The sequence below is a fragment of the Antechinus flavipes genome, chromosome 3 (assembly GCF_016432865.1).
Source record: "Antechinus flavipes isolate AdamAnt ecotype Samford, QLD, Australia chromosome 3, AdamAnt_v2, whole genome shotgun sequence".
In the NCBI taxonomy this organism is placed as follows: domain Eukaryota; kingdom Metazoa; phylum Chordata; class Mammalia; order Dasyuromorphia; family Dasyuridae; genus Antechinus; species Antechinus flavipes.
In genome coordinates this window covers 597,850,964-597,873,939 of record NC_067400.1, presented here as the reverse complement: position 1 = coordinate 597,873,939, position 22,976 = coordinate 597,850,964, and the positions used below count along the sequence as shown (strand labels likewise).

Sequence of the window (22,976 nt, the reverse complement as noted above, 5' to 3'; positions counted from 1 at the left end):
AGTCAGTTCATCATCCCCAAGCCAAGGAGTCATAGATCTACATTTAGACAATAGCTGCATCTGATAAATGAAATCTGTCCCAAAAGCCCACAAGGTCATCTTACTGATTATTAACTTTTTAACTATCTGTTGAAAGTAAGTTAGCTAACATACCCTATTTTCTACTGGAACTTCTTTGGAATGGGTAACCAATCAAAATGTAACAAAACCTCTTGGCTAATTCTGACTATCATATTTCTTACTTACAAAAGATGTATCTTTAGAAATTTTTTTTGGCTATCTGCATCTGGAGAAAGAACTATGGAGACTGAATGCAGTTCAAGACATACTATTTGCATCCTTTTTGCTGCTCCTGTTTGCATTTTTTTCCTCATGATTTTTCTTTTACCACATGACTAGTAAGAAAATATGCTTAAAATGATTATGCATAACCTATATCAGATTGCTTGCTGTCTTGGGGAGGAAAAAGTAAAAGAAGAAAGTAGAAAACAATTTTGGAAGCCAAAATTTTACAATAATCAATGTTGAAAACCATCTTTATATGTAATTGGAAAAATAAAATACTATTGAAATTTTTTAAAAGAGAGAAATGTTTTTCTGGTCTTCTCCATGCACATTTTCCTTGCCTTACTAAATACTTTTCCCCACACTGCTACAAAATTTCAAATTCAGTTCCTCAAAAATGTCCTCTCTAGATGCTCCTGACTACTGATATGCTATTCAAAGTAAAAGTATGATCATCTAAAGTTACCTCCTAAAAACCCAAATTTCTAAAAGAAACTTGAACCAAAGGCTGGGAAAATGCTTTGATGACAAAGGAAGAGGGAAAACATGTCAGAAAAAGTATACTTCAATAGTATCTAAATATAGATGTTAAAAATTATTCATATATTTGCAAATTTTATCCTTTTTTAGTAAACTAAGAAACATTTTTAAAACTACAGACTCAGTTCTGAATAAATGATTAAAATGAAACTGCAAAGAATAATGAAAAGTTGTATCTTTCTATGATTTGAACACTTCATGACTCAAAGAAAAATCTAACATGAGATGTCATGTTTCTTCTAAATTTTAATTCCTACATGATAAACTTAGATACAGACACATATAACAGTGAAACTGCAGAACCAACTGCAAAAGTAGATAATGGAAAGTGTAAAGTTTGATTTTTTACAAAAGTACTGAATGGAGGCCTCTTTGGCAACCTTGAAATAACATTAAATATGGACAAATTTTATTATGTATAGGAAAAAACAAGAAAACTTAAAAAAAAAAAACAAGTACAATTCTCATCAAAAAATACATTTAAACATTTCATTGTTGTAATCTGAGCAAAAATCTATATTAACAAAAATTATTCTAGTAGTAAGTTCCAAATAAAAGTTATAGTTATTCAAAACAATAATGCATTTTCTTTAGAGATTAATATACATCAAAGAACCCACAGAAGGAAATAGATTTGATAGCTGTTTTTTCATAATATTGGGAATGGGAGCAAGAGAAGCAAAAGTAACAAAATATAATCCTATAGGGTTTTTACAATCTTGATTATAGATCAAATGTTGTGGAGGGGAGAGGGGGCCAAGATTTTTTAGGTATAAAAATGGTGTAAAAATTAAAAGTTTCAGATGAGGAGACCTCCTCAGTATCTGCATTATAATTGGTATCTTAGTCACTGACAAATTAAGTAGTTTCCCCAGGGGACATAACAAGATGTATGTATATTTGTATGTATGTATGTACGTTCATTTACAAACATGTATTCATGCTTCAGAGTTCTGACTCAATTCTGTACATTAATTATAACACTCCCTCAAGAATTTTACACACAGAAACACTTATGAAGTGCTGGAAATGACCTGTTTATAAAAATGAATATATGCAGAATGTTTCTCTCAAATTTACCAATGTTACAAAAATAACTTTACATAACAAAGAAAACTTTTCATTTAATTCAGAAAAGAGAGATATATATTTTCCTTGTCAATTTTGCAATCTGTAAATGAATTTGTTTTTATGATATTTTAATCTACAAATGGAACACCTTACCCACCTCTCCCGAGAATGTTCATTTAGATTCTACTTGACAGAATAATCAAGTTTTGAACTAATATTTAATTATTGATTTATTTCCTGTGCTATTCTTGAATAACTTCTTGGAATTCTCCTTTGACCACGCTAAATGGCCCTAACAGTAGGGGTCAGTATTTACCATTTTCATTGTGCCGGTCTTGAACCAAATGCTGATAGACAGAATCGGGAACTTCAGATTGACGATAGTACCATTTGACATTCATAAGAAGATGGTCCCTCTTGCTCTGAAAAAGAAAATCTAAAGCATTACTAAAAAGAAATTCACAAGAACATGGATATAATTATTACAGATTACTTAGAACTTAAGCCCGTGAGGTCCCAATGTGAAAGGCAGAGGGTACAAGTCAATTACACAAAGGTCAGATCTTATTATTTTAAAAATGGACAAAAAACAAAATTAAAAGCCCCTTAAAATAAAAAAAAAGCCTGAGTCAAATAATGATTATTTACATAATATTAACTCAACAAATCAATTAATTAGAACATACCCTCCACATACCAAAGTTGGGATATCTAGTTGAACAGCTTAATAGAACAGCCAGTGTAGTTAACCAGGAAACCTTTTACATTGCATCCCTTCTGACAAATTTTTATAAAATGTGTATTTCTTTCTTCCTGTAGTATTTAAATCAGTGAACAAACATTCATTAAGAACCAATGGGAAAGAAAATATATTAGAGACAAGGTAAAAATTAAAAATATCATACTGGCCCCTTCAAACAACTTGTCTACTGAGGTAGAAATGGGAAGCCCATAAGAAGGCAAGAAAGTTCATCAGGAAATATAATACCAGACCAAAGCTGAAGAGAACCCACAATAGGTCCAAAATGCTTTAGGAAAAGGTAAAAAGGAAGAAGAGTGGGTAAGGGAGCAATAAGATCAAGGACTCTCGGACCAAAGGGTAAAGGCTCAAAGTATGATTCAGATACAATCAAAGTGATTTTGGCAAAGTTATTCCAATTCCCTGGACCTTCCCAATTTCCTCATCTATAAAATAAACCCGTCCATTCTAACTCTATATCTAAGATCTTATAAAACTTTTAAGTTAGACAAAGAAAGGTTTTATGGAGGAAGTGGCACCTGAATTTGAAGAAAAAGATTAATTCTGAAAGCCAGATATAAGAACAATGATTAGATTTTAGAAACAGGGAAAAGGACAACAATTAAGGCAGAGCAGTGGTCAAGAGTATGTCCAATTTAATCAGAATGTGAACTTTCAGAAGAAAAGTCAAAAAATTCATACAAATCTTTAAACATGTAAATTTAGATCTTTGCTCAATTTTAAAGACTAATCCACCCATGAATGGCCATCCCGTGTAATTCCTATTCATGAATTCTGATGAATTCCCTAAAGGGTGTTCATGCAACTGACTCAAAGTCTTCCCAACATTCTCAAGGAATTAATAAGGTATCAGTGGAGGATTTGAACTAGCAAATTGTCAATACTCATACACAGTCTTTTCCTCTCATAAATTTCCTCCCAATATCTTTTAATCTTATTGATCTTCAAAATTTTTCAATGTGTTACAGATTGCTTACAACCACCATGTGTCTTACCTTTGCTCTTTGTATGATGCTATATGAATACAGAAAATGAAATAGATTTGATGAAGGTAAAATGGCAAAATAAGAAATGACTAAATATGTGATACTGTCCTCGATGGAAACAAAGATGCTTGAAACAAAAGACAAATTAACTCAATTTTTAATATGCTGAATTTGAAATAACCACTAAGGTATCCACTTTTGAAACATCTAAAAGACAATACTGTAAGACAAAATCTCAAAGACTGCAGTTAAAAATATACATGAATATATATAACTATGTACATGTCAATATACATGTATTTATAACTATATGTAGATAATGAATCATTAATTCTTCATAGTTATCTCCATGCTTACTCTTCAGATGTACCTATATACAGAATATTTGTACCTAAATTCTATTAAATGTGTGCATATTCTACATATATGTGTACATATATGACTCTAAAAGTATAATATATAGGTGTAGTATATGTGTAAATATTTGGCATAGAGAAGATAAACACAAAGATACATGGTCAATTCCTGAATATCCCTTACAAAAGCCTTTTTGGCTCTTAAATTTTGGCCACTGTATCCCATGAGATAAAAAATACAAAATCACACTTAATTGAATATGCTCCTTTTCAATTTTCTAATATTAGAATGAGAGTGGAAAAAGCAAGGAGGGGGTAATGATTAAATTCACAGACTACTAATAAACATAAACTTAATAACAAGACTTTAGTAATAATAGTGAGTGAACATACTAATATGAAATGATCATCATATCTTCCACTATAAATGAAATGAGTAGGAAAAAAAAAAAGAAAGAATAGCTCATGAAAAGGTCAAAACAAAACAATAAAAAACCACCAAAACCAAAAGATGTGGCAAAATAGGATTTATTAAATATCCAAAGACAATAAGAAACATTACTTGATATGACAGCCATCTTATACTTCAGTGACCTGATTAATACTGAAAAAATTTTACCATGAAAGTAACATAATTTCACGTTCCAATATCAATTGTAGATGATGAAGTAAAAAAAAGAAATCAGAAAGCATGAATAAAGATATGAGACAAATCTTTTTAGCATGTATTAAATACCCTCAACCTGCCTGACATTTTATTAAATGCTAGGGATACAAATTAAGAAAAAAGATAATACCTGCTCTCCAAAAGTCTTCCCCATGGGGAAGAAAAATAAAAACAATTATGTACAAACAAGATAAACTAAAAACAATCAATAGAGGCAAGACCCTACCTTCAAGAAAGACATATCAAAGAAGGCAGGATTTTAACTAGAACTTGCAGGAAGTCAGGTTGGCCAAGAGGAAGAGACAAGAAGAAAATGGAGTATTCCAAGAATGAGGAACATGTTTAAGAGAAATGTCAGAAGTCTAAAAATCAGAGTCTTGGACAAAGATCAACAAGTGTAACTGAGTCCCAGAATATATGAGAGGATGAAGGAAAAAGACAAAGATAGGAGGAATCAAGTTGTAAAGGTCTTTGAAAAACAAATGAGAAAATAGAATCTATGTTTTCTTTTACAACATGACTTGTATGGAAATGTTTTATATAACTTCACATGTGGTTACTTAATTCTGAATGGGGATAAGGGAGAAAACTGACAACTCACAAATTTTAAAAACAAGCAGCTAGATGATGTAGTGGTTAGAGCATTGGACCCAGAATTCAGGAGGACCTGAGTTCAAATCTGCTCTCAGACATATAACACTTCTTAGCTGTGGGACCTTGGGCAAGTCATTTAATTGCAATTGCCTCAAAAGAAAAAAAAAAAAATTAATAATGAACCTGAAGGTAAGTGGGAGGGTAGTGGTGCCTGAACAGTAACATAATGATCAGAAGAATGAAATATTTAGGAGAAAAGATAATGAGTTCCGTTTTGGCCATGTTAACTTTGGCGTATACACAGGACATATTGTTGAAAATACCCAAAAGGCAAGTTAGTGATTCATGATTGTAGTTCAAGAAAAATAGACAAGAGCTAAATTGTTAGGCTCTGACAATTTAATGTTCAGAGGACAGATAACCAAATGAAATAAAGAAAAAAGTAAAGAGGGCTGAGGACAAAGTCTTGGAGGTCATCCATGGTTAGTAAAGAACCAGCAAAGAAAACTGAGAAGACAGAAAAGAAAATTAAGAGAGAACAGTGAAACAAAACCTTACAGAGGCAAGAGAATTACAGTGTCAAATTAATGCCAAGACCTTTAACTGTACCCATACCCACACCCACACAATGTGCATAATTACAAATTTTTGGATAAGTAGTTGTATCAATTCTGGATTAGTGAATACCACCATTTTACTCACATTACTAGAAATTATTTTCTTTATCTATTATACCTATTCACAGGTCCACCAATAATGTCTCAGTATTTTTCTCTCCTTAAAACCTCTCCAGTAATGATTACCCTAAGCTTTTCCTATCTTCACTACTTTTTTGTATAGAATTTGAAAATTCAAGATTATTTAGGTTTGCATTTCTTATCATTATTTACTGGGAATGTTCTTTTATAAGACTGCTAATCACTGATAAAATCACTCATTTTTTGAAAATTGCTTATTCATATATTCTAACCATTTCTCTATTGAGAATTTTATATATGTTAATTGTCAATATATAGGATATAAAAACCTTTATAAATTATTTAAAATATAAATATTTATTTCTTGAACTAAAAATATTTACATCTTGAAGTTCTTGATTTAAAAAAAAATTATCTAATTTATCCTTTGTACTTCCCTTCACCTCTGGTTTAAGAATTCATATTCCACTCAAATTGCAAAAGTTATGTGATCAGCTCACTTTTGTCTCTGTCTCTCCCATTCTTTAAAATCCAAGTCATAAATACATTTTGAATTTGTTCTAAAATATGGTGGCGAAATATAGCTTTAAGTATAAATTCTGCCAAGGTCCTTTACCATTTTTCATCCCAATGAAACAGAAATGTAATTGATTTTGGTGGGTTCATTTTGTAGTCTTCATCTTTTATTAAAATTATTTAACATTTCAACAATTCAAGAAAAATGTGAAATTCTTGGAGGACTCTAGTATTTTCATAAGAAAACTTGTTATCACTCAAAACAAACATCTGAAAAAGCTGAAAATAAGAAATATGAAAAAAAATTCTCACTTACTTCTTTGCAGAGGTGGAAGGTACAAAATTGTTTCATATTGACTACATTGTCAGACTTTTTGAAATATTTATTAGGCTGAATTTCTTCCCTCTCTCTTTTAGTCTTTAAAAAAAGTTTTTATATGAGATAGTTTTGTGGGAAGGAGTGGCAGAAACTAAAATGATATTTTAAAAAACATCAAAAACACTTATTTTTAAAAAGTTACTTGGGGCAGTGCATAGAGCACCTACCCTGAAGTCTGGAGGACATGAGTTCAAAGTCACCTTCTGACACTTAACACTTATTAGCTTGTGACTCTGGATAAGTCAATTAATTCCAATTGCTTTGTACCACCCCAGAATAAAAATCATTTAAAAGATTGGATTCCAGAGCTTCCAAAAAATGAAGTCTGAATGTTAATTAAAAATGCAGTTTTCACAATGTTAGCTTAAGATAAATATGTAATGCCAAAGCTGATTAAAATGGCTTTATGCAAGAATAAACAGTCTTAAAGAGAATTAGAGAATATTAAAAGCCATACAAATGATAAAAAGCAAAACAATTCTGAGATTTTACCCACACTATAAGCATAGGAAGACATATAAAACAACAGAAAAATGTCACAATAACCAACATATCAACATTTCCTATTAATATATGGCAAATGTAAAATTTTTAAAAATTGAATATAATTTTAATTACCAATCTTAACTCTAAAATACAGATACGAGAATGTATCCCCGCCCCCCTTCCTGCATGACAGGTAGGAGATTTGGATCATGAAAATAATACATAACAAAATTTGAAAAATATTAATTTTGCTTAAATACTTTTTTAATTTTGGAGTCTTTATTAAATGATAGTGTCCTGAATAGGAAGAGTGAGGTAATTATCGGGCTTTAAAGATAATGTAAAAACAAAGGTTGATATATAAATTTTAAAATTTGAATTGGTTTTAAATGTAGAAAAGCAAACTGGAGAGAATTATAAAGGAAATTTCAAAGATAACTACAACTATTCTTTCCAGGAGAAATAAAATTCTCTACAGTATAGATATTTCAATTCTTTTGTGAATTTGCTAAGTAGTTTCCTAAGAATTTTCTCTTCATGTCTTTTTTACCCTGCATAATTATAATCAACCAAGCCTCTCTAAAAAGCACTTCATGCATATGTTCATTTTGAAAGATCTACACTATTAATAAAATACATTTTTCATTATTTAAAGAACCTTTAAGCCAAACTTATTTTCAAATAATATTAGAATGCTTCAATAATCCATAGCCCTTCACCACTTAAGTAACAAATCAACAATCCCCTCAATCTCTTAGCAGAGTTCTAAAAGGAGACATAAATGTAACAGATAGTAGCCAACTTTCTGGAGACAAGAATTTTGAGAGCTTAACTAGGTTAGTCATCAGTTAAAGTGTTTCAAGAGCACACATATCTTTCACAGCTCAATAAGAATTGTCTAACCATTTTTCCTTGACCTACCCTTCAAGAATTTCAACATTAAAAACAGCAAGATGGCACAACGGATAGAGCACTAGACCTGAAATCAGGAGGAACAAAGTTCAAATCCATCATCAAACACTTAACACTTACTACCTGTGTTACTCTAGACAGGCCACTTAACCCCAATTACCTCAGCGAAAAAAGAAGGAAGAAGAAAGAAGAGGGGGGAGGAGAAGAGGAGGAAGAGGGAAAGGAAGGGTGATTGAGAAGAGAACTTGGATAACAAACGCAAAAAACAATGACAAATGAACTGAATGGTATAATTGTGACCAAAAATTATTGAGTTTGTATAAAAGGGAGGATTTTTCATGAGGACAACTGAACATACTGTCAGACTCAATTGATATGTAATGTTAGTTTCTACTTTTTGTTACATATTTACTACCTGAGTGGGGGGTAACAAAATAAGCAGGATGGTACAAAATATCAATTTTTAACAAAACAATCCTTATAAGATTTTACATCCACACAGTTTTTAATACTTGTAAATAATAATTTTTTAAAAGACTGAATTATCATTAAAACAAGTTTATTACTTAATATCCAATTATCCAAAAGGAATCAGGAAAGCCATGGGAGAATATTAAGAATAAAAATATCAAGGGCAGAGCCAAATTGCAAGCACAGACAGAAAGTTTCATATAGGGATTTTCTAAGGATAAGAAATGCAAGGCACATGATCAAGTGAATAATTCTATGTACTGTAAGAAATCTTCATGACTCAGGAAGCATTCTTTTTTAACATTGCTAAATTCACTACATTAATCAGAAATTCAAAACACAACCCTGTTCCCATTATACCATTTGGGGCTTGAGAATATGTGAAAATTAACCAGAAAAATAATAGAGCTTTTCCATTGATAAAACTTTAAAATGAATATTCCTAGTATATACTTTTAAACATTTAATAATTAAATCTATTGGATAACAACATTATTTTAAAAGACAATCAAAATTCAAATAAAATGTAATACTTTCAAAGAAAATACATTTATTTTGTTATGGTTATATTTTATATTCAACAAAGCAATATTTGTTTTTCAGACAAGAACAGTACTATCTATTCTTTAATCAATGCTAGCTATTGTCAGAGTCAAAACTTCTTAACCCAAAGTACACCAATTTCCAATTGGGTTTTGTAAAAGTTGGACTGAAACATGCAATACCACAAGAAAACCAGTTAGTGGCAGCATTGTGTCACATAAAAGTCTTGAAACAGTTCATCAGTTGGCTGCAAAACAAAGCAAAATTCAAATTACAAAGCCATAAGGGTTAGTGCACAAGATATATAATAAGCTTAAAACCTGAAATATTATTTAATAAAATGCTTTATTTCAAAAGTTATAATATGTTGTTGTGAAAGAAACCAGGGCTAGGATCTAAGAGCTTTGCCTATTTAGATTTGGGTGACAACTATTGTAGGACTCCACAAAAATCTATAAAATGAGATTAAGATCAGATCATTAAGGTGCCATCTAGATTGTCTTTTAACATAAATTCCCTTGACTACAGGTGCCTCACTCTGAAATCATATTCCACTAAATGTGTGTGAATCATCTAAGTGTCAACTGTTGACACATTACCTTTCCCTTTAGGGACCACTCTGTGACTGAAGTATTTCTGATACATTAAAAGACACTTAAATAATTTTAAATTCCTTGACTGAAAATTATAAAGACAAATATTTATAAAGAAAGACCGAGTCCATGAAGCCAATTGCTCTAAAGTCCTCAATTTCAGATGAGTGTGGTCTGTTAACAAAATAAAACAATTTTAAAACTAGAAAAGAGCCTAGAATAACATGCCTCAAGACTCAAATAGACCTGGCTTCCTAAACTACAGATGCCAAGACTGTAGGGCACTGAAGTATAAAACACTTTAGGCAAAAACAATGGAAAAGGAAAATCTCCAATACAAAGATGCTCTTTTTTTTAGTCAGTCATAGTTTTGAAAAGAAAGACTAATTAATATTTTGATAAGTGAAATTTTGTTTGTTGTTTTTGTTGTTGTTGTTGCTAGAATCAGAAGAGACTTTTATATGAACTCTTAATATTCAGGGAGGATTTATGGTAGAACATGTACAATAGTCACACAGAGTGGGAAAGGGAACGAGTTGTGATTTGTACTACCAGAAGAAGTCTCACAGATGTGATCACAGATCCCTGTCAAATATAAGGATGAATGGACAATGGGAGAAGCCACAGAAAAAAATAGTAACTTCTAAATGATTACAGTGGGAAAAGCATTGATTTCAAATCAGAGGATCTTGGGTTCAAATCATAGCTTTGAAAGTTACTTGGGCAAGCAATTTTTCCTCTCTGGCCCCAATTTCTTCATCTGTATTTCAATAAGTGAAATTTTGAAAAATTGAACAATGTTAAAAGATGTTACATGGTAAGAAAAAAGTTGCTATTTAATGGAAGCATGGTGGAACTTTTTATCAAGAGAAAGTAATTTACTCTGGTTAATAACTGTACTTTTAGTGAATATGTTTGGGTACTGCCCAAAAATTACTTTTAATTACCAAACAACAGAATGGGAAAGGTTTTCAGAGGTACATGATCTTAACTCTACAGGAATAAGAATCTCCTCCACCAAATTCTCAACACAGCAGGATACAAATGGGAAATATGATCCATGCCTTATGTGCAAAGTCTGGTAGAGAGAAAAGAGCACTGGAATTACTATTTTAAGATCTAGAATAGAATCTCTGGCAAGAGAAATGAAATATAAATGAAAGAATGAGACAATGCTATGTTGAAAGTATGAATGGCTCGGCATGAGGTTTTTTTGTTAGAATACTGTCGTAATATTGATCTGTAAATCTCTTTGCTTTATATTTTTCTGATTTAGTCAGTAGGATTGTGTGGATCAAAATACATTTTTTCTCAATTTAAAAATAATTTTAGAGTACATGTAATAATTCTTTAAAAGGCTATTCCAGTTTTCAGTTTTATCAGTTTTTGAATTTCTCTATTCTCTGATCATTACTATGGGATAATTTGTTTATTAAAAAAAAAATCGTTTCAATTGATCAAGGATGGACAGAAGCAGCTACATCCAAAGAAAGAACACTGGGAAATGAATATAAACTGCTTGCATTTTTGTTTTTCTTCCCGGGTTATTTATACCTTCTGAATCCAATTCTCCCTGTGCAACAAGAAAACTGTTCGGTTCTGCACACATATATTGTATCTAGGATATACTGTAACCTATTCAACATGTAAAGGACTGCTTGCCATCTGGGAGAGGGGGTGGAGGGAAGGAAGGGAAAAATCGGAACAGAAATGAGTGCAAGCGATAATGCTGTAAAAAATTACCCTGGCATGGGTTCTGTCAATAGAAAGTTATTAAAAAAAAAAAAATCAATGAATCATGTATTTTTCCCCCCATCAATAGCCGCTTTTCAATTGTTAATTTATTTTTTCAGAAATACAAATTATCCTGTAAAGATTAACATAGATACCAAAATTATAGCATACTACCTTTGGCGTTTCTTATAACAAAAATTTTTGCATGGATTGCCTTTTCAACCACTGACTATTCAAGATGTAATCAGGTCTACATTAATATCAGTAGCTTTTACTTTTATTCCCAATATTAATGACTGCTTTCATATTATAACTTGTATTTGGAATTTCAGTTTTTTTATATTTCTTTATGATGAAATGTATTGTCTATTGTGTAAAATAAGATATGGCAGTGTAAAATATGTATATTCATTAATGATTTCCTTCAGCAGCTTCTCTGGGCTTGAAATTCTTGAATCATTTATTCAGTTTCTTCTTTGTTTTATTCTATTTTTCTAGCTCTGAAAATGGTACACTTAACATTTTCAAAAATTATTTTCAAATTATTAATTTATCTTCTACTAATTAAAAAAATTTCACCTTTGCTTTTTCTTTTAATATGGCTTTCTTATGTAATGCACACCAAATTGTCACATGACTTCTTTTTAAAATTTTTATTTTATCCAGTTACATGAAAAAGCATCATTTTTAGAGGGGTTATACACGTACATTCATTTTTTTACATATTTCCTTATAAATCATGTTGGGAGAGAAAAATCAGGAGGGAAAAAAAAAGGGGGATGGTGGAAATGAACACAACATGTATTGTTTTTATTGATTTACATTCAGTTTTCATAGTTCTCTAACTGGATGTGGATGGCATTTTCCATCCTAAGTTTACTAGGATTGCCTTGGATCACTGAACCACTGAGAAGAGTTAAGTCTGTAATAGTTGACCATCACACATTTTCTGTGTACAATGTTATCTTCTTTCTCCTTGCTTCACTCAGCATCAGTTCATGTAAATCCTTCCAGACTATTCTATAATCAGTTTGTTCATCATTTTATTAAAACAATAATATTTCATTATTTATATGATATACAACTAATTTATTCAATCATTCCCCAATTGATGGGCATCTACTCACTTGCCAGCTGTTTGCCATAACAAAAAGAACTGTTACAAACTTTTTGCACATGTGGTTCTTTTACCTTTTTTATGTTTATTTAGGATAAAGACCTAGTAGTAACACTACTGGACCAAAACGTATGTGTGGACAGTTCGATAGCCCTTTAGGCATAGTTCCAAATCGCTCTTCAGAATGAATGGATCATTTCACAACTCCATCAACGATGCATTACCTGTCCCAATTTTCCCACACCCCTTCCAACATTTATCATTATTTTTTCCTATCATCTTAGCCAATCTGACAGATGTGAGGTGATACCTCAGAGTTGTTTTAATCTGATAATTTAATCAAATAAACAATGACTTAGGGCATTTTTCATAAAGCTATATATTGCTTTAATTTCTTCCTATGAAAATTATCTTTTCATATCCTTTGACCATTTATCAATTGATGAATAACTTGTATTTTTATAAATTTATCTCAGTTCTTTATATATTTTATAAATAAGTCCTTTATCAAAACCCTTGGATGTAAAATTTTTTTCCAGCTGTCTTCTTTTGTTTGTGCAAAACCTTTTAAATTTAATATATAATGTTCTCTAGTTCTTTTTTGGCCATAAATTCTTCCCTTTCCTCTAAAGATCTGATAGGTAAACTATCCTTTATTTTCCTAATATGCTTATAGTGTCCTATGCCTAATCATGCCTAATCATGTACCCATTTTGACCTTATTCTGATATGGGTTGGGAGGTATAGTTCCTTACTGAATTTTTGATAATATTTTCCAGTTTTCCCAGAAATTCTGGTGAAGTAGTAAGTTCTTATCCCAGAAGCTGGGACTTGAGACTTTATCAAATATTAGATTACTATAGTCATTGATGATTGTGTCATATATGTCTAATCTATTCCACTTATTTACATACCACTCTTATTTCTTAGCCTGCACCATACTGTTTGGATGACTGCTGCTTTATAAGAGTTTTAGGTCTGATACCATCCTTTTTATAATGCACACATACACATATACACATATATTTATTAATTCCCTTGATATTTCTTGATCTTTTGTTTTTTCAAATGAATTTTATTATTATTTTTTTCTAGCTCCATAAAATGACATTTTGGCAGTTTGATTGATATGGCAGTGAACAAATAAAATATAGGTAGAGTTGTCATTTTTATTATATTAGTTCAGCTTAACCATGAGGAACTAATATTTTTCCAATTGTTTAAATGTGACTTTATTTATTTGAAAAGCTGTTTTGTTATCATATAATTCCTGAGTTTGTCCTGGCAAGTAGACACTCAAATATTTTATTTTGTCTACATTATTTTAAATGGAGTTTATCTTTCTATCTCTTGCTGCTAGGCTTTGTTAATTAACAGAGAAATGCTACAACTTTGCTAAAGCTAAGCAGCATGTATCTGCTTATCATTTTAAGGAAAACTCCACTTATTCCTATGCTTTCTAGTGTTTTTAATAGGAATAAGTGCTGTATTTTGACAAAAGCTTTTTCTGCATCTATTGAAATTATTATATGATTTCTGTTCTTTTTTTTTGTTGTTGAAAAGGTGATTTATGCAAACACGGTTTCCTTATATTGAATCAGCTCTGCATTCCTGGTATAAATCCCACTTGGACATATTATATTATCTTGCTGATAAGATGTTGTAATCTCTTTACTAACATTTTATTGAAAAGTTTTGCATCAATGTTGATTAGGGAGATTGGTCTGTAATTTTCTTTCTCTGTTTTGACTCTTCCTGGTTTAGTTATCAACACCATATTTCTGTCAGAGAAGGAATTTGGCAGCACTCCTTCTTGGCCTATTTTTCTAAATAGTTAACACAGTACAGACTTCTCATTATCATTCCTAAGAGAAGAGGACAATCATTTATTAAGAGTTTATATATCATGTACAGTATAAGCACTGAGTATATAAAGACCAGAAAAACAATTTATTATATGAGGACCTAAAAGTCTAATGGAATAAATAACATGTAATCACATATGTAGAAAGGGGATAAAAGATGAGAAGATAAAATGAAAATAATTTCAGAGGGGAAAGCAGTAAGATTAAAGAGAGAAGTGAAAGGCTATTTGAAAAGGTAGAACAATCGGTTAGAAATGAAGGAAACCTAAGAAGTCAAGAAATGGGGATGAGAAGTATGAGAATTACCCAGTGAAGATTTTGAGACATAGAAAATAGAGTCTTGGAGAAAAAAGAGCAAGGAGACTGATCTGAAGTGTAACAAGACCAGAAAGACAGGTGATAGCCAGACTATGATGGACAAAAACCAAGCATTTATAAGCATTGACTATGTGCTGTACACAGTGCTAAAAGCTTGACATTAATTATATCAATTGCCTCCTCAAAACAAGTCTGTGAAGTAGAGATTATCATTATTACTATTATTATTCATATTCAACAAGTGAAGACACTGGGGCAAAAAAAAAAAAAAAAAAAAGTTAAGTGATTTTCCTAGAGCCACATAGCTAGTAAGCATCTGAAGTTATATTTGAACTCAAGTCTTCCTGCTTCTAAGTCCAATACTAGAGTTATTCTGCCATCTATCAGCCCAAAGCAAGATGAGGACTGAGAAAAAGCCATTAGGTTCAGTAAATAAAAATTCAATAAAGAAAATAGTTTCAGTAGAATAAGGACAGAAGATAGACTCTAGAAGAGAGTGAACAGAAAAAGTACTGGAAGTATTGATTGCAGATGGCCATAGCAATGAGTTAAGTCATGTGAGAAATTAAAGATAAGAAAGGGAAGATAACAGAAGGGGACAATCTTGTTGGAAAAGATCAAATAAAATATAAAAACCTGGCAAAGAGAAGGATCAACTTTTCACCAAGACAAGAATAAAGGAAAAGGCATTGAGAGAAGGCAATCCAATGATGTGAGATGAGCTGAACAGAGAAAAAACAGATCTCTCTCAGCAAATGACAAGAATTTTTTTCTGTTGAATTATGAAGCACAGTTCTTGATTGAGATAGTAGTGGGAGGTGCTGAAATGGGAAAAATGAAGATGGGTGCAAAGGTGAAATGACAACACTCTAATGAGATCAGGGAATTTCAGAATTCATGAACATCTATGAATGAAGGTAAGATCAAGAGTGTAACCATATTTCTGTGTGCCTGAAGTGGTTTAGAAAAGTAAATAACAAAAATTGAGAAAACTGAAGAAAAGTGATGTTAAGGTGTATGAGAGAGCAACAAAATTTATGTTTAAAATGCCTACTATAAATTAGGACAGGAAGAATTGGGGAGAAGAAAAAGACTACCAGATTCCAAACTCACTGAGGAAAACTAAAGTCTAAAGGGACACTAGCATCTTTGACCTCTATTATAATAAGGGACTGCTAAAATTTCTGTCATGCCTAGAATATCCTGCTCTTTATCTTTTCCAACTGGTTTCCCTGGCTTTCTTCAAGTCCAAACTAAAATCCCACTTTCAACAAAAAGCTTTTCCTAATCTCCCTTAATATCAGGGTCTTTCATCTGTTGATGATTTCCAATTTCTTCTGTATATATATTGCTTCTACAAAATAGAAAATTATATACTTGTTGATTGATCATGACCTCTGTTGGCAGTAAAATCTTTCTCCAAATACTGCTAAAAGTATAAAAGAAAATATAGAAGATGCTAAAGAAAACTATTTCTTAAAGTTAACAAAACATTTTTGAAACTATCAGAGACACTAGTACTGGTAGTATTACTATTACAACTACTAGTTATACCAGCAAAGCAAGAATATATGTAACATGTTAAACTTTGTTCTGTCTTATACAACTACTTAAAACTAACCCAAGAGGTAAAAGCTGTTATTATATCCATATTACTGACATAGAAAATGAGGCAACTTGACTCCAGAGAAAGAACTGATAATGTCTGAAGACAGCCTAAATCATGCTGTTTTTCACTTTCTTTCTTTTTTTTCCTTTGAATTACTTGTAAAAAATGACAAAGAGAAATATTTATTTATATTATTTTTAATTTATTATTTATAGGTGATTGCACATATTACCTATATTGAATTGCTTACCTTCTAAGTGAGTAGGGGAAAGAAAGAAAGAGGAAAGAATTGCATTTTGGTCTCAAAACTTTAAAAAAAATGTGAAAAAATTTTAGCATGCAAATATGAAAAAATTAAATATTTTTTTAAAAATAAAAGGAAGATATTTTTTCTTTTAAAAAAGAACAAAAATTGCATGACTTACACAGGATCACACAGCTAACTATTATCTAGGGAAGGATTTGAATTCAACTTTTTTTGAGTCAAGCATTCTATTCACTAGATCAACTAGCATTGTTAGAATGTTAGCAAAGCATCATTATATAGTTCCTTCTAATTGCACAAATAAATTTACATTTCTAGGTTTTATAATTTTAAACTTATATTTCAAGGATTCTACTACAAATTGGTCTATCAGAAATGCATAAAAGTTCTATATTCCATTAAATTTCCATTATTAGCCTTATATGTTTATATTAGGATTTACAAAATAAGTTATTCTTGATTGGAGGCCATTTGGAATATTGCATGCCAAGACTACCTGTGTTATAGCTGACGAGATTTCTGTGATTTTCACTGTAGTTCTTGATACAAAACTCTTTCTTTCTTAATACTTGCATTTTTATCCATGATAAGAAAGTTAATGACATTCATGGAGCTTTAACTTTGTTGGAAAAGAGTGGTGGTGGTGGGGAATTTAACTAAAAGGTTTTTCTATCTCTGCTTTGCCTTCAGGCTCTAAAAGATCGGGGCAATTTTGAATTATAAATTCCTGAAATATTTGTCTAGGTTTGTCTGTAAAATGTAAGAAGATTAGAAAGACTAGTTGATAGAAAACTGAACACTTTTACATTTAAATGTAAGAGAACATTTACATTGATGAAACTAACAGAGAGCCCCTGGAATAGGGGAACTGAATATGATAGTGAAATAATCAGTTCTGAATTTCATTTTGACAAATGAAGGGAACATGGATTGGAGGGAGAAGAGATCTGAGCAGGGAGATAAACTAGCCTGATAAGTTAATATTTCAGGTAGAGGGTGAGAAGTCATATAAAAGCCAAAGAAAGCAATTTGTAATTATGCAAATAAAGTTAACAAAATAATTATACCCTTTGATCTGGACATTACTCAATCAGGTTTACATTTGGAAAGAGGTCAGTAATAAAAAGAAATTATATTTTATGTGATATGAAATCGGAAATGTTTATCAATTGGCTACATAAACTGCAGCATGTAAATAAATGTAATGGAATAGTACTGTACTGTTTTTTAAAATGAAGAATGTGATCCATATATATGATAACGAATTTCATTCTAAGAAAAATGGCCTCTTCCATTTATTGATCAGTTGTGATAATAAATCTATCGTGACTTTTACATCCCAGTGATGCTGAAACCCTGCAGATTTTCATGAAAATCCCATTCACCACTAAGCACCAAATTCCTTACTGTTATCTTCCTCAACCCTCCTACCCCCAACTTTCAGATAAACACAACCCAGTCTTTCCACTGTGACCTCTGGAATACGAATTCCATAGGTAACAAATTCTCCTTTCTTCTAAATTTTTTCGTCTCTAACTTCTTTGATCTATTATTACTAAACCCTCTCTACCTTCTATCTTCCCCTATAATAACAGTCCCTCAGGCTTACAACCTAGCAGTTATCCTCAATACATCTCCATTCTAATCTCTCCAATCTGTTGTCAAGGCCTATCAATTTCACCTTTACAGCATCTCTCAAATACACAGACACGTCACCACTCTGTTAAAGGTCTCTCTTCATCTAAAACTAAGACTATTGCCAACAACCTGCTAGTGAATATGCCTGCCTAAATCCTTTTTCCATTCTAATCCTTCCTCCATTTAGCCACTAGCAATTTTCCAAAAGTACAGTTCAGATCATGTCACTTGTTACTCAATAAACTCCAATGCCTATCACCTAATGTCCCAGTCTTCTAACACCTTTCTTCTTGTCACATACCCTTCAATCTACTGACATTAGCCTCCTGACTGTTTCACACACAAAACACTCCATTTCAGTGCCAACATTTTCTGTGGCTGGAACATCTCCCTCCTCTATTCTGTATACTAAACTCCTGGAATTCTGCTACGTCTAAACAAAAAACTGATCTCTTATAGGAAAGTTCTTCTAACCTCTTCTAATTCCAGTACCTTTCCTCTATTAATTATTTCCTCTTTATCCTATAACTAGCTGGTTTTTAATAATATTTGCATGTTATCTCTCCCATTAGATTGTAAGCTCCTTGAGTACAGAGACTATCTTGTGGCCCTTATGCTATACCTAGTGCTCAGGAACAGTCCCTGGCACATAATAACTGCTTAAGAAATGTTTATTAAATAAATAATCGGGGGGTGGGAGAAGAGAGAAGAGAGCATGGCAGGAATCACATCAAACTAATGAAGAGTAAAGTAAAAAGAGAGAAAAAGACAAAAACATGAATAAAACATAACAGAGGGAAAAAAAGCCAATGTGTCAGAATTATGAAGAACATGTTTTCAAAAAGATATGAGAATATACTCCTATTCCTCTGCAGACTGAAATAAAAGCCCAAATTTTCACACTTTTTCAGTATATTGACTAATTATATTGATTTTTGTCTTTTTTTTTCTTTGTCTTCAAAAAATATATACAGCAGTGGTTATGGAATAAGAAGATACTGAGGGAAGCTATGATGATATAAAAATGAACTAAACATATCAATAAAACATTTTTTAAGCCAGAAAAGTGAGAATTTAACATAATAAGAAATAAGGAACAATTTTAAAGATTCTAAAAAGAATGACACAATCAAAATGATGATTAAGGAAGACTTGCATGGTAACAGGAAGTAGGACTGAAAAATCAAGATAAACACAGGAAAATTCAGCTGGGGGTTATTCCTTGAAAGAGTCGATTTACCTTACCAGTCCACTACCACACAACTCCCATGTCCAAAATGCTAGTATAAAGAATTAGATTTCTTTAGTAATTGGTTATGGTACAAAATCCTCTATAAAAGAGTATGTATGTATATATGTATATGAATTTTTTTTCAATTTTAAAAAGAAGTCATTCATGGTAAAGAAAATTTTCCTTATTAGACAATGTCAGAAATAACTCCAATAAAATGACAGATTTGAAAACTAAACAAACCTTAGTGACTATCCCAATTATTTTCTTCAATAAATTAGGAAACTGAGCCCCTAAGAGGTCAAGTAATTAGCCCAAGATTCAAATGGAGGTAAATGCCTGATAGACAGGATATGAACACAAGTCCTCTCATTGTAGAAAGCCTCTATTATTTCCATCAATTTACCTAGGATCAAAATTACCTCAAACAACCTTTAACTCCAATGCCAGGACCAGAAAGTTTTATAAAGAACTCTTAAAAGCTATATTAGAACAAAAGTCCATTCAAACCCAATATCTATTGGGGCCCATGCAGCATGGTATTGATGAGATCTAGATTTTGGGTTGTCAGAGAACCAAATGATGAGATTAGGGTTCCTGGTGATCAGGGACTTAAATGGTGAAACTAGTGGCAGGTACAGGGTTTAGGGAACTAAATGAAGAGGTTTGACTATCCTAAATCCCCTTGGGATTCAGCGCATGGATAGGGAGTTTTAGGAATCCCCCCTTCTGACAGGGCAAAGAACCTGAAAAGCTAGATTGATAAAAGGGAGCACTGGGAAGTCAGCATGAATTGACAGACTGAATTCCTTAGTGGCAAAGACCCGACAGAGAGATATAAAGTAAGAATCTGACAGGAAAGTAAAGTAGTGGAGGAGTCCTGGCAGAGAAGTAAAGTTTCTAATAGAGAAATCCCAATAGAGAGGCATAAAATCTAATTAGGGAAATAGGTGAGGGACATAAAAAGGGGCTAATGCTGGAAGAGACTATCATCCCAGTGGACAGAAGCTTGCTATGCCATGAAGAGAGATTCCTTGGCATATTAGGTCCTTTGCAAGGAAAGGGTTTAAGACTGGCTCTTAAATAATAGAAGCTTTGGATACAAGCCAAAGCTGGGTGGGGGTTAGTGGGTGGAGTTCCAAGTTGGCTCTTTTTATCTACAAGCTAGGTTTCAGCTTGAGCTGGAATTGAATAGAAAATCTTAGAACTGAATGAGTGTTTCTCCAATTCAATGGGATTGGTATCTCCAACTCAGCTAGGCCCACCTAGATTACAGAATAAAGCCATTTTCTTCCTGCAGGATCTTTACAGTGGTAGGATTCATGGAGAATTTGTCTTTTAAGGAATTTTAGAGTTTCGGGTCCTTTCAGTGTCTCTTTATATGGAATTTGCCTCAAAGGTGAGGGCTACAGTATAAGAATCTATGATTTACAGTTCCAGCTACACCCAGAGAAAGAACACTGGGAAATGAGTATGGACCACAACATAACATTTCCACTCTTTCAGTTAATGTTTGTTTGCATTTTTGTTTTTTTCTTCAAGTTATTTTTACCTTCTTTCTAAATGTGATCTTTCTGTGCAACAAAATGACTGAATAAACATGTATACATATATTGTATTTAACACATTTTAACATATTTAACATGTATGGGACTACCTGCCATCTAGGGGAGGGAGTGGGGGAAAGGAGGGGAAAAGTTGGAACAAAAGATTTTGCAAGGGTCAATTGAAAAATATGAAATATGCATATGTTTTATATCTAAAAAGCTATAATAAATAAAATTTTAAAAATAGAAAAAAAATCTATGATTTATGTCTAACATCTTCCTTCTTCCACATATTTATGAACAACACTGTTACATCTATTTATGTGTTAGAGCATAAAGAATAGAACTGCATATTTTATAAACAAAGGCGTCCTATTCATTTTTGTCCTGAAACTATTCTTGACAAGTTCCCTGGGATACTAGATACATACATAAGGGTGGAGAGATATTCATATCCTCATGTTCCCTTTCCAATGTGCAGAAATGAAGACTGTTTCCTCATAATCCTCAGTTTCCTCATCAAAATGTCACTATAGACTCTCACTCTTCTGTCCTCCATAATACAAATTCAAACATAATGAGCAATCTTAACAACTAATTATTTGACATCCCGAGTTTTATACAAGAAGTCAAAGAAGAGGGAAACATACAGTTCACATCTGGGGCAGTTTATCTTGAGTAAAAAGTGATACTATTATCAAATTTTTAGTAAGGAAGAAAGAATATAGGCAAAACCAAGCTCCATTTGGCTAATGTGTCTCTTTCAAACAATTATTACTATCAAAATTACTCACTGTCATTAAAAAAAAAAAAGTCCTGAATTTTGTTCAGTCATTTTCCAGTCATATCCAAACTCTTCATGAACCCATTTGGGGACTTTGGGGCAAAGATATTGGAGTTATTTGCTATTTCCTTCTCCTGCTCATTTTACAGATAGGGAAACTAAGAACAAATGGTTTAAATGACTTGTCCAGGGTCCCATGAACACAGCTATTAACTAAGCCCCAAGTTTGAACTCAGGAAAATGAATCTCATTAACTTCAGGACAGAATTCCATCTATTACATCACCTAGTTGTCCATAACCTTGAATACTTACCATAGCTCATCAGAATGTAAATGTAGTTAGTTTGAAGGACAGTGACTTGCCCATGCAATATTTTTGAAAGCACAAAGCACAAACTTTCCAACAAATTATCTGGTTTGATTCTCAAAAACAATAGCATTTAGTATGAAAGGAACAGCAAGGTGTTGCAGTGAATAGAGTACTAGATTTGGAATCAGGAAGACTATCTTCATAGACTCAAATCCAGCCACAGACACTTATTGAATTGTGTGACTCTGGGCCTATTTGTCTCAGTTTCACCATCTGTAAAATGAGCTGGAAAAGGAAATGGCCAATCACTTTAAAATCTCTGTCAAGAAAACCCTAAATAGAGTCACAAGGTTAAAATGATTGAAAAACAACAAAAATGAATGAAATAAGCACAGTAATTAATTATAATTGTTTTATATGTGTGGAGAATGAGGCTCAGAAAAATTAAATGACTTGCCAAAAGTCACAGACAACATTAAATGGCAGATCTGAAATCATGTGTCTCTGAATTATGTTATCTTTCTCTCTATGAGAGGATTCTTGTAGAAAAAGCTAAGGAATGAGGGTGGAGTGCAACAGGAATACAGCCAGAAAGATAATTGTATGTATTTACAAAATGAAGATGTAAAAATAACAAGTTATTTATAAATCTCTAGACAGATGATGCAACTAAAAATTTGCTGACAAATTATTTCACTGAA

The 22,976-nt window shown here is 32.0% G+C and overlaps 1 protein-coding gene across 3 annotated transcripts in view; it reads right to left on the bottom strand.

Moving 5' to 3' along the window:
- The window catches only part of RERE (arginine-glutamic acid dipeptide repeats), a 577,800-nt gene that overhangs the window by 244,145 nt on the left and 310,679 nt on the right, over positions 1-22,976 (bottom strand). For all 3 annotated transcript variants that reach the window (XM_051988633.1, XM_051988634.1, XM_051988635.1), the window contains one exon: positions 2,213-2,318. In XM_051988633.1, coding sequence (XP_051844593.1) covers positions 2,213-2,318 — 106 coding nt within the window. The remainder of the gene's footprint in view (positions 1-2,212; positions 2,319-22,976) is intronic.